The 18,262-nt window shown below is 45.2% G+C and overlaps 1 protein-coding gene across 1 annotated transcript in view; it reads left to right on the top strand.

Annotated features, from left to right (window-relative positions):
- LOC125939915 (brain-specific serine protease 4-like) overlaps nt 1-16,917 on the top strand; it is a 114,762-nt gene extending 97,845 nt beyond the window's left edge. The window contains exons 2-6 of the mRNA XM_049655441.1: nt 1,116-1,143; nt 4,942-5,015; nt 11,522-11,622; nt 15,738-15,891; nt 16,897-16,917. Of these exons, the coding sequence (XP_049511398.1) occupies nt 1,116-1,143; nt 4,942-5,015; nt 11,522-11,622; nt 15,738-15,891; nt 16,897-16,917 (378 nt within the window). The remainder of the gene's footprint in view (nt 1-1,115; nt 1,144-4,941; nt 5,016-11,521; nt 11,623-15,737; nt 15,892-16,896) is intronic.
- Nucleotides 16,918-18,262: the final 1,345 nt, after the last annotated feature.

Below are 18,262 nucleotides of genomic sequence, written 5' to 3'. Positions count from 1 at the left end.
ATGCATCCTTGTGTTCAACACCCTTCAGACGTCGATTTAACACCCTTCTTTGAGCAACTTCACACCTTATGTGTCGTATACATCCATATGATAGGGTGTTTTTAACAAAATGGGTGCTAAAAGGGTGTGCACAGGGGTGTAAATGCGGAAAACACCCAATTTAACTCCCTTAAGGGTGTGAAAATGTTTAGTGTGTATCTTGGTCACTTCTCTGTAGCCGACAACAAGTTTCTGTTGTCGTCTTTTTTTTTCACTGCTATGTAGCTCATCGATACATGCGGTCTCTAGTCACATTTTGTTCCCTTTTATTCTTCCTTCACACTCAGATGCATTTGTTGCTGACTTTTTGATTTTTGCCTCGCGTTCTGCATGTCTATTCGGGCGCCGACTCCGTCGCACATGCACATTCTCGGAGATTGAGCAAGAACGTCCCACATACCCAGTGGAAAATGGCCTTTTTTATATACAAAGTGGCTCAAGTTGTATATTACTGCATAATAATCAGTGCCAAATCACCAGTGACCCATGTTGTTGCAGAAACGTCAATATAGCAGCCGCCACCAACAAGCACCCGAAAGGTTGAGAGAAGAGGCGAAGAAAGATCCGCTTTGCCAGAGCTATTCTTACACACCTTGACAAACACCAAAATGATCCACCCCCATAGCCACGAATGACTAAATCAGGTCCTAGTATTTTACGCGCGAGGGACAAACTGTCAGAAGGAATTGTTTTGCATCTTCACCGCCAAAAAAACCAAATGCTTCGTGTATGTAGCAGTTCTCCGAAAAACAAAAATATGAAGAAAGCAGTGCGAAACGTCTGCTGCAGACGTAGGACACAAGCAAGGTGCTTGTAAAATAGGATGACTTTCCCATACAAAATCGACCTCTACAAATAGCAAATAGACGGGCACAGTTCGTGCAGCCTCATGAATGAATTCTGAAATCCACGTAACCTGCTCGTTCGTGGGGCCACATTTAGCACGTCGTCTGATGTGCTTTTAGTAATTGCGTTATCAGTGCCTATAGTGATTTCTGGAAATTCATGAACAGCATCTGGCGCTATCACCTTATTTTTTCCATGGTGAAGGGTTGCTTCACTCTTGTTTGTTACAGAAACTGGACAAAAAACTCAACCGTGCTGGTGAGTGACATCTATGTTTTCTCGTCAAGGTGTGACAACACCGGAAATACCCGTTAATCTAGGTCCTGAAGCGTTGACATTTCTACGTAGTATGGGAAGCAGGCAGTGGTGTGCCATATAGAGTTTGTTTGCGCGAAAAAGGCCATACAGACTTTGAGAAGAATATGGTGCTAAGCCTTGCTGGTCTCCACATGACCACGTTTGGTCATGATTAAAAAAATTAAATTTAAATTTTGGTGTTTTTTGTGCCAAAACCAGTTCTGATTATGAGGCACGCCGTAGTGAGGGACTCCGGAAATTTGGACCACCTGGGGTTCTTTAACGTGCACCTAAATCTAAGTACACGGGTGTATTCGCATTTGTTTGGTCATGATGAGCCCAGCGGGGCTCGTAGGGTTTGGTTTTGGTTCCACTATGTTTATTGCTGTAAAATGTTTCATTTTTCATGCAACTACATGTTCCATAAAAAAATTTGACTTTGCGAAGACGACTGCGCCATTTATCACGCCATTACAAGCAACGAGGTTCACCTGCTTCTTAAGAGCACCTTTGAACTATTTTGTACTTGGTGCTGTGCTTGGAAAATTAGCAATAATTACAACAACGAACACCGAATTAGAACCATAATTACAATACAATAATTTCACCAACGAATTATAGCAAATTATTTAGGACCTTAACCGAGAAAACGCAAGACTGGGGTTGAAGATTAATATGCAGAAGACAAACATAATGTTCAATAGCCTGGCAAGGGAACAAGAATTCAGGATCGCCAGCAGCCTCTAGAGTCTGTAAAGGAGTACGTTTATCTAGGTCAATTACTCACAGGCGATACTGATCATGAGAAAGAAATTTATAGAGGAACAAAATTGGGTTGGAGTGCATACGGCAGGCATTGCAAAATCCTGACCGGGAGCTTACCACTGTCATTGAAAAGAAAAGTGCACAATCATTACATTCTACCGGTGCTAACATATGGGGCAGAAACTTGGAGGTTAACAAAGAAGTTAGAGAACCAGTTAAGGACAGCACAAAGAGCGATCGAACGAAAAATGTTAGGCCCAACTTTAAGAGACAGGAAGAGAGCGGTGTGGATCAGAGAACAAACGGGGATAGCCGATATTGTAGTGGACATTAAGCGGAAAGAATGATGCTGGGCACGGCCATGTAATACGTAGGACGGATAACCGGTGGACCATTAGAGTTACAGAATCGATACCAAGAGAAGGGAGGCGCAGTCGAGGACGGCAAAAAACTAGGTGGGGTGAAGAAGTTAGGAAATTTGAAGGTGCAAGTTGGAATCAGCCAGCGGAAGACAGGGGTAATTGGAGATCACAGTGATAGGTCTTCATCTGCAGTGGACATAAATATAGGCTGATGATGATGATGACAAGGCATTATACTTTTCGCGGGACGGAGTTGGGGTACTCGCCACGGAATGCTTACGCATGAAAAAGAAGCTAATCATTGAAACGCTTTCATGCTCACGGAAAATAAACTTAATATAATATGTTACAGTAACTAAATTGCCTCATCGCAAGTAAAATTAACCAATACGTTTTGTGCAATTTTTGATCGGGGTACTGAAAACGCTTGAAATAAAAGGCGAATTCAACTTTACTGAACTGGACTGTATTAGCAGCTAAGCATATAAGAGCAAGCTTGTTGAGGCGTACCAAGCACGAAACAATATGCTCGGTCACAAATAATCACGCACACGCATCGACACGAGTACCACGGTCGATGTACAGATACACAGGTACCTGTGCGGACGCATACACATGCACACATTTGGCCAGCCGTAAAGAAAACCAATGTTACGGATAGCAGTTCAAACCATTACTGATGTACAAATCTTGTAGACGTTTGAATGGGAAGGGCAGCAAATACAACTTAAAAGCTTCCGATTAGACACGGTCCACGCGTACAACTAGCAGGTGGTGTCTCCGCCACAAAGTTATGCTAAGTGCCCTGCGGTTCCGCCTGCGAACGAGAGTTAGAGAAAGAAGCTAGGGTGAAGAAAGGGAGCCGCAGGGCAAATCCCACGGAGGAGGGCGCAGTCGCAACTCAGTTCAAATTGCCCCCCTGTCAAAGTCACGCATGCGAAATCGACTTTCTGCGCAAAAGGAGTGAAAAAAAGTTCTCCCGTGGAGCGCGAGTGGAAAACCGGGCGCTTCTTTACCGCTTGCCGCACTTGTGTGCGCGATATTGAGCCGCGACTGCCGGCTCACTCTCGCACGATTTCACTCACACATAGAGCATACGGCGCGCTGGGACGATTTTATCGCCCGTCGACTTTATACGGAACCTCACGGCGACGGCGAAGCCGACGGCAAACGGACGCCTGGAGTGGTAATAATGTTATTGCTATTGCAATGAAATTATTACCGTGTATTTAGGCGAACTGTTTTGCACGTGTCATGCAGCATGGGCTAAGAAAGTGTAAGTTGTAGTTGAGATGGGATACGCGGTTTATTCGCAGTGTTCCAGTTGTAATATTACATTTTATAACGCAACCTGTACGATTTTTTTTGCCGCCCCATTATTTCATTGCGACCAACTGATTGTGTGGTTAAAGTGGCGCAAGGGGCCTATAGCGGTTGAAGACATGTACGACTAATCGTAACTTTGAAGGCGAATTCTCTAGTCTGCTTTTTGATGCCTATTCAATTTGACAATTCATCGTTGCATGCTGTCAGCTAATCACTTATTTGTGATATGGGACGGATAACAACACTTACCCTAGTCTCAAAGGAAAGAGAGATCAAAGCGAGTATTGTTTCGAACGACACTGCTGCATGTGTCCCGTGGTTGCTGAGAGGGTGCGCGTATTCTGGGGTAAACGCACGGGGCTGATAGCATCTGCTGAATCGGGTTTAGTCATTTGTTAATAATGCTGCAGTCTTATGCAGCCGATATAACACTTCATTGTCTCAATTCATAGAAAGAAAATGTTCATTAACCCTTCGCTCCATGTTTTTGTGCCTTTAAAACAATGTGTGGTGCGGTATTAATCACACTTCTCTCATTGAATGAAATCAACAATGTGTGCGTTAGGTAACGCACTGTTCTCCTTTTTGATATTACTGTATTTTTCATGATACTTCAGGAAACTGAATGCATTTGTTAATTATGTACAAGATCCTCATGTAACAAGGGACTAGTTTGCGATTGCCGTCACATACATTTCAATTTGTCTTAAAATAAGCCATGTAAATATGGCGAGAAGCCTCTTTTTTACCGAGAGCACTCTACGCAAAGTTTATGTATACCGTGTTTAGAAATGCAATGTGTGAATACAAATGTATATTTGAACGTTATTGTTCTTAACTAATCGCAATCAAGTGCATTTGAAAAATAAGAAAAAGGAAATGATCTGTTCAATGTGATGCAGCTCTGCGCAGATTCGGCGCCAGCTTCAGTCTTTTTTTTCAACTAATTTATTCGCTCTTTTATTGATATTTTGACAATGAGGTCTGAAAATGTACATTTATAACAGGTCGTCATGCCCTCAGTTTCTGAAAAGAAAGAATCGCACAGATGTTAATTCGAACACACCCTTTTTGACGGTTTAATAAGAGCATAAGACGCGCTGATATTGCATGCCTAGCCTTCCAAAGATCCTGTGTATGTTATTGTGCTGTCTGATCGTCCTATTTTAAATGCAAAACCAACATAACATTCGGATATGGTGCCACTTCAACACTGCCCAAATGCAACTAAAACATTTTTTAAAGCTTTGTGAGAAGTGACTGCCGTGAAATGTTCATCGACACCTGTGTAAACTTCTTGACACAGGTTGTGGTGAGTCGGAACCGACAGGGAGGATATTCGGAGGCAAGCAAGTCAGCAGAGAGCAAATTCCGTGGATTGTAAGTACCTTGGGGGCTTAATATGCTCAAGCAGTGTTATTGCAATATGTCCAATCTTCCCCTTTGTGCATTTGTCACATAAAAAAGTGCTCTAAATTAATGTCACCCTGTATATAAAGATGTGAGTCATAAAAAGGACGGTGAACATGTGTATCGAAACTATGATACAACTTCCCTTCGCTGTGATGTTTTCTCGAACACCTATGTTAGCATTCTGTGAAATCTCAGTATAGCATTCTGTATGCAGTGTTTGCTTAATGTATCTTGTAGACTTACTCAGGAACACTATAGGCGGCTACTGCCAACAATTTTCTGCCAAACAGTCATTCAGAAGTCTATGAACAATAGCCCAAACAAAACAGACTTCTTGAGTGATGTTGTCACCAGACAGATATACGATATGTATCAGCGAAAAAAGGTGTACCAGAAAAAGCATTGACAATATGTAGCACGAGGGCACAGCCACAAAGAAAACACAGGTGCGCATGTGTCTTCTTTGTGGTTGTGCCCTTGCGCTACGTTATGTCATTAGTTGAGCACCTAACAAGCCCAATAACATATCTTACTTAAGAAGGAGTAGCATTCAGGACGGTATTAATTGGCAGTCTACGAAGTTAGAGTTAAAATTGGAGGGCTAAACCACAGAACAAACGGGTGTTTTGTGAAGAGCCACGAAAAAAACTTGGAGGACGCTTAAGTTTCGCCTTTAAGAGTAGAACGCGATAGCGTTATCGGGAGCCGTTCGCATACGGCAAGTAGGCTTCATTCACTGCAACTCTTAACGTGGGAAGCCAACTTAGAAAAACTGCTGCTCAGACCCTCAAATGGAACGGCCACGAGGAGGTAGGGTTGTTCAAGAAGGCACGGGAAATCATAGAGACCCACCTGGTAACCAGAAGGAAATGTTATAACGCACAACAGTGGGATACTGCTTCTTAAAATGTCTCGGATATTCCGTAGGGAAGGTCAGCGCACCATCAAAAACCCACACACGAGTGCAGGAATATATGCACGCCTCAGTGATTCCCAGGATCAAGCACCGAACCTTTCACATTTCCCAAGCCAGAGCGCCGGCGCTCGCAACGAAGTATAATAACCGTACAAACGCCTAGTACGTAGACGCGGGCAACATTGCAAGAAGCTCCGCATCTGTCAGCAGCGTCGTAAACAATCGCAGGAACGAAATAAATGCGTCGTCGGTTTCCAGAGCGATCACTGCGGAGACAGAGGAACTAGCGACAGCGTTAGCCATCATACCGAGACTGCAGTGAAGGTGCGTCATAGTCCAGAAGGACTCTCCGACGTTATGCATATATTTCTGGGCCAAAATCTTGATGGCCGCACATCGAATTCCCAGTGGAGCACACCAACTCCCACCAGAAACACATCGTGCGGTATCCTGGGAATGAGTCCTTACGTAGCAATCAACAGACACACGTCTGCGCCAGAGTGTGTCCAGACCGGGAGCCGCGAGAGGGAGCGGCGAGAAGTTGCACTCAGAACCGATATTGATAATGTACACGCACACCCTACAACACTACGACTTGTCACGAATTTCGCTGTTACCGTCCCATCGGATCGGAAGCCGTAGTATGACGGAAAGCCCAACCAAACTGAAATCCACACTTGAGTCCTTACCAGGCTATACACCCGGTGCTGTGTTATTATAAATGCCCATACTGTCATGAATGCGTAACGCTCAACCAGATTGTATGGGCATGAGCAAGCAAACCATAGCTCGCACCCATAACACACCCCACAACACTCTTATGGGAGGCAGCGCAGTCCAGCTGCGACTCAGTGGACAAGCTCTAATTAGTCACTGAGCGAGAAGAATGGCTAATACCTGTGCCACATGGGCAAAGTAAAGGAGCAAGTGCACTTCGCGGCTAGTCTGATTCGCAGGCTGCAACACGGGAACGCTTAGTCACACTCACTGCAGAGCGCACTCGCCGGTGAGTGTGTTCGGCGAACTCACTTGGCGGCGGCGAAGTGTGTAGCCTCGTTAGCAATGCTTAGAAGATACATAAAGTGATACCCAAAGAAGAGTCAGGAGTAATTTTTAATAACATTGTTTTAAATTGCTAACGTTACAAGATAATAAAATGTGCCACACCGCAAAAAAAAAACAAGAAAAACAAAAAACTACTCTCGCTCTCGGGCTGTTCACGACCACGCCGGGTAATGGATGTGCAGTTGTTTGGCGGATCGAGTCGTTTTGACTGTTGCTGGTCAAGTTGCCGTCGTGGCCGCCGCTTGTAAAGGTGGATTGTAAATGTTGTTTCTAACAATAATGAACTCTTTTCCTGTACGCATTTTTATATTAATAAATATATGCTTTCCCGCCTTACTCCCGGTCGCTATGGCCATCATCAATTTGAAAGAACGCTTTTCTTACTCGTGTATCAGCGCATCGCCAAACTGACACTCAGCGCGCTAAAGTGCACTCGCTCAAAGTGCACTTTACTTTGCCCCTGTGGCACGGGTATAAGGCCGCTGCACTCCTGGACTGTGGAGACCACACACTACCGAGCGGAGAACCTACCTACGCTCGTTTCATTTGCGTGCTGTTTTGTATAAGGTTTATTCTCTCTCTCTCATTCCAAAGCCAACCAGCACTTTGAAACACTTGGTGCATGCAAATTGTGCCACTTTGTTGCCTTTATTCCTAGTAATAGGCAGCTCTAAACGGCACTAGCTCGGTGCGTCCGTGCCGCAGTACTTCGTCGTCTTCCTTCCTTGCTCGCATTTTGAGGCTTTGTGTTAGACTGTGCGATCTCTGGGACCGGCCCGCTTTGCCGAGTACTTTCTTCATAGCATCTTACGCTACGTAGAAACATTGCGATGCTGTACAGACTTAATGATTGCCCAAGTTAATTGAGTTTCAGTATTCATTCGCCGAAGTACCAATGCTATTGCCGTTCAATATAGCCATATGTACGTAAGATTGTCTAACGCGTCAGAAGAACTGAACTACACTGACACTCTACAACATTACAGAAATAGCAAGAGATGCTTCCCCCCACCACATAATTTTCTTAGGCGAGAAGATTCCGTCGCATGGCGACAGCTTCAAACTGATTCATTCCCCTGTCTCTTTTACCTTCACCTCTTCCACCCCACTCAATATCCCACATACTGTCCCTACTGTAGACCAAAGCCCACAGTATATCACTGCACCTTGGAATCTCCCCATCCTCTCGGTTACTCCCCTATTCCTTCACCTTCACCTTCCTCCTGGAAGACAGAGCTGACCAGCTTGGACTCGCAAGAGCACTGACGGCTGGTCCTGCGGAAACGCCGAGTGGCGCGAGCCAATGGGGCCCTGGACTTAGGGCTCCACCCTACGAAAAAGGCACCCCACCACATAAAAAAATTATAGTCACTTTAGCATATGCCAAAGAAGGTGAAGGCCAGAGCCTGCGCACTCATTACATTATTTAAATTAGTTAACATCATCAATCGAATGCATTAATACATCTTATTACTTGTGTTTTCCGCCCAAAGGTAGAGGGTTCGAGTGCTTTAATTGACGCTGCCTTAATCAACTGTGCCTTAATTAACCTCGTCCCAATTATCACCAAAGGTTGAGGGTGCGACTCCCACCAAAGGTGGGGGGTAGGAGTTACTTAATTAACTGTATATTAGACTAAATGTGTCTGAATTAACTTAGTCTTAACGCCAAAGGCAATGGGTTCGACTCCCACATAAGATCGAGGGTTTGACTCCCACCGAGGGTCGTGGGTTCGAGTGCCTGAATGAACTCTATCTTATTAACCACGATGACGACGGTGACCCGCACACCTTTACAATTGTTGCGTGAGCGTTTTCATATGGTTAAGACACGATGCCGGGGCGGTGTAGTAAGTAAATTACTACACCGAGTCGTCATCGTGTACGATTTCGCGTCGACGACACGGTTTTCGCTCAAGGGCGTTTAAGGTCGACTGAACCATCAGACATATAAGGCTTTCGCCTTAATAAATGTCGTCTCTTTCTCCCTCTAACGTGTAGTCGGTGACGCCACTAGATCGTCTTCAACGTAGTCGTCATCGTGTTGACGTCGTCACACACACGTAGATCGGGAGCCGCACACACAACTACTCAACTTAGAGGAACACATTGGTGCACCTGAAATTGTTTTCGGAGCCCCGAACAATGCTGAATAGCCAGGTTAGAGCACTGCACGGGCCGATTTTTTCAGTCCGGGCCCGGCCCGGGCCTGATTTCACATCAGCCTGCCCGCCCGAGCCCGATCAAAAGTTTTATGGCGAGACCCGGGCCCGGCCCGGGCCCGGGAGTAATCTACGTTAGCCGCCCGACCCAGCCCGCCACCCCTTTACTTTAGGCCCGAGCCCGGCCCGGCCCTGCTCGAAACCGGCCCGAACCCGGCCCGAGACTGAAAAAGACCACCGAGCGGCATTAAAAATGAATAGAAGAGAATGAAATTATTTATTATTAAGGCATAAATGTATGCCATATGCAATTATGAACACCATTTGAGCAGTTTGAACGCAAATACCAGCGCGCAAAGTAGTACCAATGACCCTGCCGAGCATTATCGCCAGCAGTTTCCAACGGCGTGACCTTGATGCGGCCCATTCCACTTCTATCCCAGAGCCGCCACAGAATTTTTCCACGTCGGGCGCCTCACTGCAAAGCATGCGTCGCCTCAGCCCCTCGTCCCACCCAACCGCGTTCTAGTACACTATAGCCCAACTGTAGCCACGACCGGTCGTGAGCGTAGCGCATCGATAGAGTAAATGGAGAAAGAAAGCTTCTCGTTCCTTCATGGTGCAGCGTAATGCGCTGCTGCTAGGAGGCAGGCTGAGAACATGCCTTTAATCACGGATAGACGCAGTGCCTTATTTCCGCCGCGTGACGAATTATCTAATCTTACCAGACATCGTTTTACAAATTCGCCTTTTAAGAATCAGCAAGTCGTGAACGCGCTTACACCGCGCAGAAAGCATTAATTACATTGATTTAGGTAAGGAATACACTGGCATCCTTTGTTTTGAGGTGACTTCGGTCTTTGTGGCCTTTTGCATTCTGGTGAAACAGCGCAATATACGACGGAAGAAGGGATGTACACAGGAGTAGCACTGCTAGCTTCCAGTTGCGTCGCGGCAACAGGTATTTCAGAGTCGAGACGTGCAAGGCTAACTCGCCTCAAGTTACATGCACACCACCAGAAAGTCTGAGCCGGGCCCGTGTCGAAATACCCGAGCCCGGCCCGGGCCCGAGTCAAAAAGCCCATGCCGTGCCCAAGCCCGGCCCGAGCCCGTGAAAAAACTGCCCTACCCGGCCCGACCCGGCCCACGGGCCGGGCCCTGGCTTTCGGGTAAGCCCGAGCCCGTGCAGTGCTCTAAGCCAGATACCTGCAAAATGCTTCACATAAATACTTTCATAGCACCTCGGATCTGCATGATTGTTTTCGTTCAACCGAGAACCACTGTTGTTTACCATCTGAAAATTTAGGTATTATGCTACGCGTTAGACTGAATCCCTTCTGAAAAACTGACAATCACCTTACCATACACCAAAGAGGTTGAAGGCGATAGCCGGCGTGCTCAAGAGACATTCGTTATATTACTTGACATTATCATTCGAATGAGAATCTTATTGCTTGTTTTTTCCGACCAAAGTGCGTGGGTTGGACCGCCTTCATTGACGCTACCTTAATTACCGGTTCCTTCATTAACCTGGCCCTAATTGACATAAGAAGTCGTGGGTTTGAGTGCCTGAATTAACTCTATCTTAATTAACACGATGACGACGATGACCCGCGCACCAACAAAATTGCTGCGTGAGCGGTGCTTGCTTGACCCACGAACCATCAGAATTGTCGCGCGAGCGTTGCTTTCTTGCTCATAGAAGACCATGACAACGGTAGAGACGTCACATAGAGACGCATTTCAGAAGGAGAATACATTTTTAGAAGAACATAAACATGACTAGTCAGAAGGATTTTTTATCGGATGTTATGCTGCTGCCAAAGAAAACTCCATGTCCCACGCATCAATAAATCTAGAACATCTTGGAGACTAAAATTCCGCATCGGTTGTCTCCTGTAGTTACTTGAATGACCATTACCGTAACCTAGGCTCCTACAGTTGACAATACGAGCCACCGAGCATACGCACGCTAATCAGCCTGGCATCCAGGTTGAGCTGTAGTCTCGGGCGAATTCACCAAATGTTTGCCCTAATGTGCTGGGTACTGTTGGCCTGGTTCCTTCGGTAATATTTCCAATATCCCAATTCGATGGAACCTGCCGTGAGAGAAGTTCTAGCACCATAACGTTTACCTTTCACTTGAGTTGTAAACGAGGAGACCTGAATTTTATAGCAGAGGAAGATTTTTTCTTTTCATTTTCTTTTCTTTGACGGATCTTGCTTCATTTAGTACATTTTTTTACTATACACTGCAATTCAGAAGAGTTAAGGCATACTTGCCTGTAAAGCATTGCCGTTAGTGCACTAAAAACAGTTTGTGCTTGTCAGGTACACCTTTTAGTGAACTGGCGGAGACAATCTACGCACTGCGGCTCAAGCATTATAACAAGCAACGTGTTGCTGACCGCCGCGCACTGTGTGATGAAACCGTAAGTATAATACTCTCATATCCTTGCGTTATTGTCTTTTTTTCTGCTATTTCATCAAGTTTAGCAAATGAGTGGTAGATTCTGATTGCTGTTTCAAACATTGCTTAAATATGATGCAAATGCATGCGGTAAATAAAGCCGTTGTATAGAGATCAATGTGTTCAATAAACTGCTATTTATACCTTTGAAGTACAAAACACATGCATTCCAGCTCCGATTTTATTCTTCTGGGCCTGTATTTACAAAAAATTCTTACGCTGGAATTATTCGTGGGAGAAACATTGGGCCAGTTCTAACGTTGAAAATATTATTATCGAAGGTGGCCGATAATGGTAACGAGCGGGTAAGGAAAAAAAGGCTTCTTCAATTCGACCACTGTGAATTTTCTTCTCATGATTAAGGTACCAAGGATGAATGCTAAAAAACTGTTGATTCAGCGTACTAATTACAAATTTTTCTTGTCTTGCGTGGCAATTAATCTCTGCATAGTGTTGTGCCTAATAACATTCAAAAGTCATCTTTTGCTGGTTAAGCTGTAAGTTTGCTTGATAGTCCTCTTTGTTTTTGCGGAACACATGCATGTGTTTACAGATCACAGGATACCTAAACATTCTGCGTTGACCGTCGCACCTAATTTTTTTGGTGGGGAGGGGGAAGCAAGCACTTTGCATAATATGCAATTTTCTTGCTTTAGCCAAAGGAATCCAACAACAAATAAAATGCCTAAGAATTATAATAATGATGACACCAAGGATAATGACGATGTTTATTACATTAGTGTTTTACTCAAAGTAATTTAAGAGTGAAAGAATAAATTCAAGACAGTGATGGAGTGTTTTTATTAATAAGGCAAATTCGACCGCGAGCCACCTCCTGAATTATAATGATAATGTGAACGGAGTACTGACGCTACACGTTAGGCTGGTGGGGCTGGATGCGTGCAGGGGGGGGGGGGGGGGCGGGTTAACTCGGCCTCAGGAGGGAGGGGGCGGTTACCGCACTCGAAACTCCCTTCCCCCATTCGGTGCACCACTGAGCATAGCAAACGAGAAAGAGGAAGAGCTGTGTCCCTGCTCGCCATGTTTGTTGTTGTGGTGCCACTCGCTGTCATTTGTAAATCTCGAACATAAACCCTTTCTGAGATCTCCCTGTAACAATATAGTACATTAATCAACAGGGCACATTCGGGCATCTCAGCAGGCTGATGTGTGCACATGATAATGTGTTGTTGCACAACTTTACATAGCAAATTGCAAAACATGATTGATGACCTTGGTTGACAGAAGTGTAAGAACAGGTTTCAAAAATATAGTACACAAGATCGGCGTACTGGCTAATAGCCTGGAAAGAAAACGATAGTTCTTGATTGGCAGGCAGCCTCTAGAACCTGCGTATCTGTCTGTGTTTGGATCGACGATTCAGTCACACCACACCAGAATTGGTTGGAATGCATACGGCAGGCAGTTGCTTGGTCCAGACCCCAACTTACTGATATCCTTGAAAGCAAAAATGTACAATCGCAGCCTTACACTCGTACAAGGACAAACAGCAGACATATGGGGAGGAAAACAAAGAAATTTCAGAAGCGTTCAACTAGCGATGGAACGAAAAATAATGTTGAGAGGTAGCAAGACAACGGTTTGGATAAGAGCCAAATTTGGGGTAGCCGATATTCTAGCTTAAGTAATGATAAATATATAGACTTGGGCAGGTGCTGTACTACCTAGATAAGACAACCATTGGTCTGTTGGAATTAGAATTGGTCTGCCAGGATAAATTCTATGTAGGATCGCAGAGAACTAGCTCTAACTTTGAAATAAGGGAATTGGCAAGCTAGAAGCGAGTGTGCCTGTGTATTTCAGGGGCTATTCTGCAACGCCTGATCAAGGAATTTGCGTGGCAGTAAACATCATCATCAGCAGCAGGCTATTTTTATGTCCACTGCAGGACGAAGGTCTCTCCCCGCGATCTCCAATAACACTGTCTTGGGCTAGCTGATTCCAACTTGCGCCTGCAATTTTCCTAACTTTATCATCCCATCTAGTTTTCTGCCATGCTCGACTGCGCTTCCCTTCTATTGGTACCCATTCGGTAACTCCAATGGTCCACCGGCAGTAAACAAAGTAAGCTATTGATGACTTGGCAGCGTTATGAAAGGTGTATAGAGTGTTGTTAGGTGCCCCGGAGAAGAAGTCTGGAGTTTCCAACGAAGCACGTAGGACTTTTTAGGAGTGATATAGAACGTGTACAATGGACATTTTCTTTCCTCACTGTCTCGGTTTGTTTTTACATATTTGACTTTGCACTGGAACCATCTAAGCGTAGTACTGGCTAAAGCGGCAAATGTGGCCGTAGTGGCCGGTGAAAATTAATGACTCGTACAACATCTGCTTTCATTTGATGTCAATGCTACGAAGTAAATTGTAGCGTGTCAACACACGCTTGATGGAAGATTGGGCAGTGGAATCGTACTTCAAACTTTTTTCTCGAATGGTGTCCAATGTATTCGGCATTATCGGTAACCTCTTCGCAAATCTTTCGTGACGAACGTTTTTAAATTGTCCTTGCACGAGCAGAGTTTCAATGAATTAAATGGTGTAGCTGTTGCGTACTACTCGCTTTTCCCACTTTTTCGTTTCCGAACATCGGATAAAGGCGCGGTTTCATGCAAATAAAGCCTAATGCTGCAAAATCTAATCCTACATGCCACAGACACCCTTATGAAACCTATTATCCGTATGCCGTTAATCTGCCAAATCAGATACGATCTACTAAAGCCCTATGTCCTATTAGTGGTGCAGTAACATGATTAGCGATATCTTTCGGGGTTTGGTCTTCCCAGGCGAAATACTCACTTATGATGCATAAATAAGTCCTTCCAATGAAGATCATGTTACCACGTTGGTTATAGTAAACCAATACTTTTCCGACTGATCAACAAGATCTCGCAAATGCAGGATAACGTTTTTAAGGCGGAGTGTTAGGTACACGGGTACGTGTAAATGATCGGTGTTCGACTGACGTGTTGGTGGCAAAAGTTTTTGCGATAAAGCTTGTTTCGAATAAGTTTTGTAAAAGCCCGGCTATAATGAGCAAGAAAAGCTTTTTCTTTTAGTTCAGGTGTTCAAACCCGTTCTCAAAAAGCTTTCATAGAATGTTTCCTTCGCTGATTTTTTGTCTCTCTACGTTGAACACTCCCGCGGATTGCCAGATAAGAAATGTTCCTCAACTGTCCCTTGACCGCACAACATTTCGGTCTTTTACTGCTGGTTGTAAGCCCCCTAGCACTCATGGCCTGGTCGCCAATATCTCACTGAAAGCGATACGAGCTGCTCTAGCTAGGACTAGATTTAGTGTAATAAGTTTAGCCAGAAACAACATTTGCCTCTGCACACAAAGCTGAACATCAAGATGAATAAGATAATGACATTACACAAAAGGAGAGCAACTTTAGAAATGCAAGTAAAAGAAACTAAGATAGACGTTTATGGCGTCGGTGATGTACTATCAGCCAAAAATTTTACAGACCATGGGATCTCAGGAAACGCTAAATATCCGAGCAGCCTTTAAAAGTAGCCAGTAAAACCGTACATCACAATGATGTTCTCATATACCAGTAGAGTCTGGAAATTGGAATACCACGCTGCGTTTTGAGGCTGCGGAGATATTCAGCTTTTTGTCAGATCCCTTGGTCCGTAAACTATTTTGGTCGATAGTACATCAAAGACTGTGCCCTTGCAACACACTTTTGAGCAACCACTTGTTGCTTTCAAAGAGCAGTACATACAGTTTTTATTGCAATATGCCCTTGTCGCTTCTTCCTTGCAACCGTCAAGTACCATGCCATATCTTTTTTCCCTGGGATTTATGCTCATTGGACTTGCTCTCAGGACTTGCCTTGCTTTTTTGTGGGATCGTAACTGTTGGTCACGGCAAACATAAGAATGTGCTTCTTTCGGTTAAGTGATGTATGTTCTGACATTACTTTGCTTTATATCAGGAGCAGTTGTTTAAATATTGCTGAGTGATTGACAATGTACCGTGACTTCCGAGTAATAAAATAATTGCGCATTTGTTGTGTTTGTGTGGTCCCTTCTCTTTTTTTCTTTGATCAGGACAGAAAAGGCGAGAAGTATTAAGGCCATTTACAACTCAACGGAAGCAATGGGAAAACGAGACAAATCTGACCAGATCTACATTGAGAGCGTGAAGCTGCATCCGAAATATTCGTTTGTATACGGTGGATGGTACGACATTGCACTTCTCAAGGCAAGAAGCTGTTTTTTTCCGCGTAGTTGTATCGCTTACAATAAGCAGCACATATATGTACAAAACGTGGTGGCGTGGAGCAGAGGTAGAACAACGAGCTTCTAATCCGAGGGTCGTAGGTTCGAATCATCTTCCAGTTCACAAAATTTTCAGGCTTGGAGTGACGCCTGACACCGGCAGAAAAGTTGCCGAGAACCAGCGGGGATATACTAGTGCAGGCGCAACCAATTCAGGAAGGCCCACTAAACTTCAACAAAGGCACTCTCTTACCAAAACAGAAGTTGGCCTCCCTGGTGCAGTATTCAACCGCTAACTAACTCATGACCCGTGCTATTAACCCATGGCCCTCAGTCCCCAGCGGTTGCGGAGCATCTGACCAAGGCGGCGGCTCAGACTTGCGACGCTGCAGAGGTTGCTAAGAATATCTGCATCCGGACAGGGCGCCACTGGAAGCTGAACCTGGCAACGTTAAACAGGTGAATGCTCTCTAGTGAGGCTAGCTAAAGGGCTGTTTGAGGTATTATCAGGCATTGCCTAAGAAATTATTAGCCTTGTTGACGTTCGAAGAAACGGCGAAGCTTATACAGTGCTGACTAACGGCCACGTCGTTAGTCAGATAAGGTTTTCCAGATAAGAGAGAATACGGGGTAGGAATTCCAATCCATAAGGACATAGCGGGCTACACTGATGAATTCTACAGCATTAGTGAGAGGGTAGCAGTCGTCGTAATCAAGCTCAATAGCAGGTATAGTGAATTTACCGATAGTTTTCCATCAATAGCCTGCGCCCGTTCAGAGCCAATCCCTCAGAATGGGTATGTACTAATACAATTTCTACAAAGAAGTTTGACATGAAATGTCAGGTGATTGATTTCACTAAAGCACACCGACGTGTTAATGAAATGATAGCTTATATTTCATGCGTTCTAGCATTTATAATAATTTCTTAGATTTAGTCATTCCATTTGCGTGACAGTAAGTGGACCTTTCTTGACCAATCTTTCAGAATGGGTATGTGCAACTGTGACACAAGCGGCACGGAATACATAAATGTTGCTTTGTGCGTGTGGGAAATTTTCAAGCGAAGCTTGTATATGCTAGCCTGCGCCGGCGATGTAACGTTAAAACTACTATGGCTCATACCCGCATATCCAATGCGGGTATGATATGCCAGGGATATTCGGGTTTAAGCCAGGGACAAGAAATAAAGACAGAGGAAAGGAAGGAAAGAAAGTAAAAGAAAAAAAAAGACAAAGAAACAAATGAAGGAAGAAAGAGAGCGCACGTGTGAGGAATGCTGCGCCGGCGCCGGATCACGTGACGCACGCGACCAATAAGGGTCGTTTGGAGCGTAGCTGAGAGGGAAAGGAAAGTAAAGGGGGCTGGCGCGCGCTTCGCGGGGCTTCCCTCGCCTGAGATCAGTTTCTGCGACAGGATGGGAAGGCCGCGCGTTCTGCGTTCCGTCGAGGAGCAGACTGCGTTTCAGCAATGGCACCGCGAACATGCTCGCGAAAGGGCTCGTCGTCGACGTGCCAATTCTAGCGTGAGGGCTTCCAAAGCTCAGGCGAAACCCCCGAGTTGCGGGAGCACCATGTTGAGGCCAAACGTCAGCAAAGAGCCGCCTACCCTGAGTTTAGGGCAAATCAAGCGAAATGCCTGCGACAGCGTCGTCTTGCCACAAGCTTCGCGTACCCCCCTTTCCTCGACAGGGCTCTGAATGTTTTTGCGCATACACCCGTGATCTCCATTCGTCCCTCGTACAGCATCATACATCTTCTTCGTCGTTGCGACATTACTGCGGATGCGTCCCAGGCGATGCGTTCGTCAGCTTTGGAGTGTGTATTTAGGCATAGCTTGTCAGCTATGTAGCGCATAAAGAAATGTCACAGTTTCGCCCTAAGGGCGAAGCAATGAATACGATCGCAACACAGCAATGTCATACGAAGTAAGGTGAGCGGCTTTGGTAGCAATATGAATTGTAGTAAACATGAGCTGATTAAGTAAGCAGGTGTGCTGCGGCGTAAGTAGACCGACATGAAGAGAGACTCGATGACCATGAGAAGGCGCGTGTGAAACGGTGGTGTTGATGAGAAGCGCTTCCCGTGGGCAGCGCGTGCGAAGGGACACACCTGTAGTGCTGCACTGCCGATGCGGGCAGCATTGCATGTGTAGCGTGCGTTGGAAAATGTGGCCCGACTATTACTACCTGAATGAAAAAGCGTGGTGTGAGCGCGCACAAACAAACATGAATAGATCACACTGAATGACTGCAGACAACGACTGTCAAAACGCTGGCAGCGAGCCCATACGCCGCAGCGGGCGAAGGTACGTGCGGTCTATCGCTTCAACGGAAACTGAGCGGCGAATGCACG

The sequence above is a fragment of the Dermacentor silvarum genome, chromosome 9, assembly GCF_013339745.2.
Source record: "Dermacentor silvarum isolate Dsil-2018 chromosome 9, BIME_Dsil_1.4, whole genome shotgun sequence".
Lineage (NCBI taxonomy): Eukaryota > Metazoa > Arthropoda > Arachnida > Ixodida > Ixodidae > Dermacentor > Dermacentor silvarum.
This window is presented reverse-complemented; position numbering and strand designations above follow the sequence as displayed.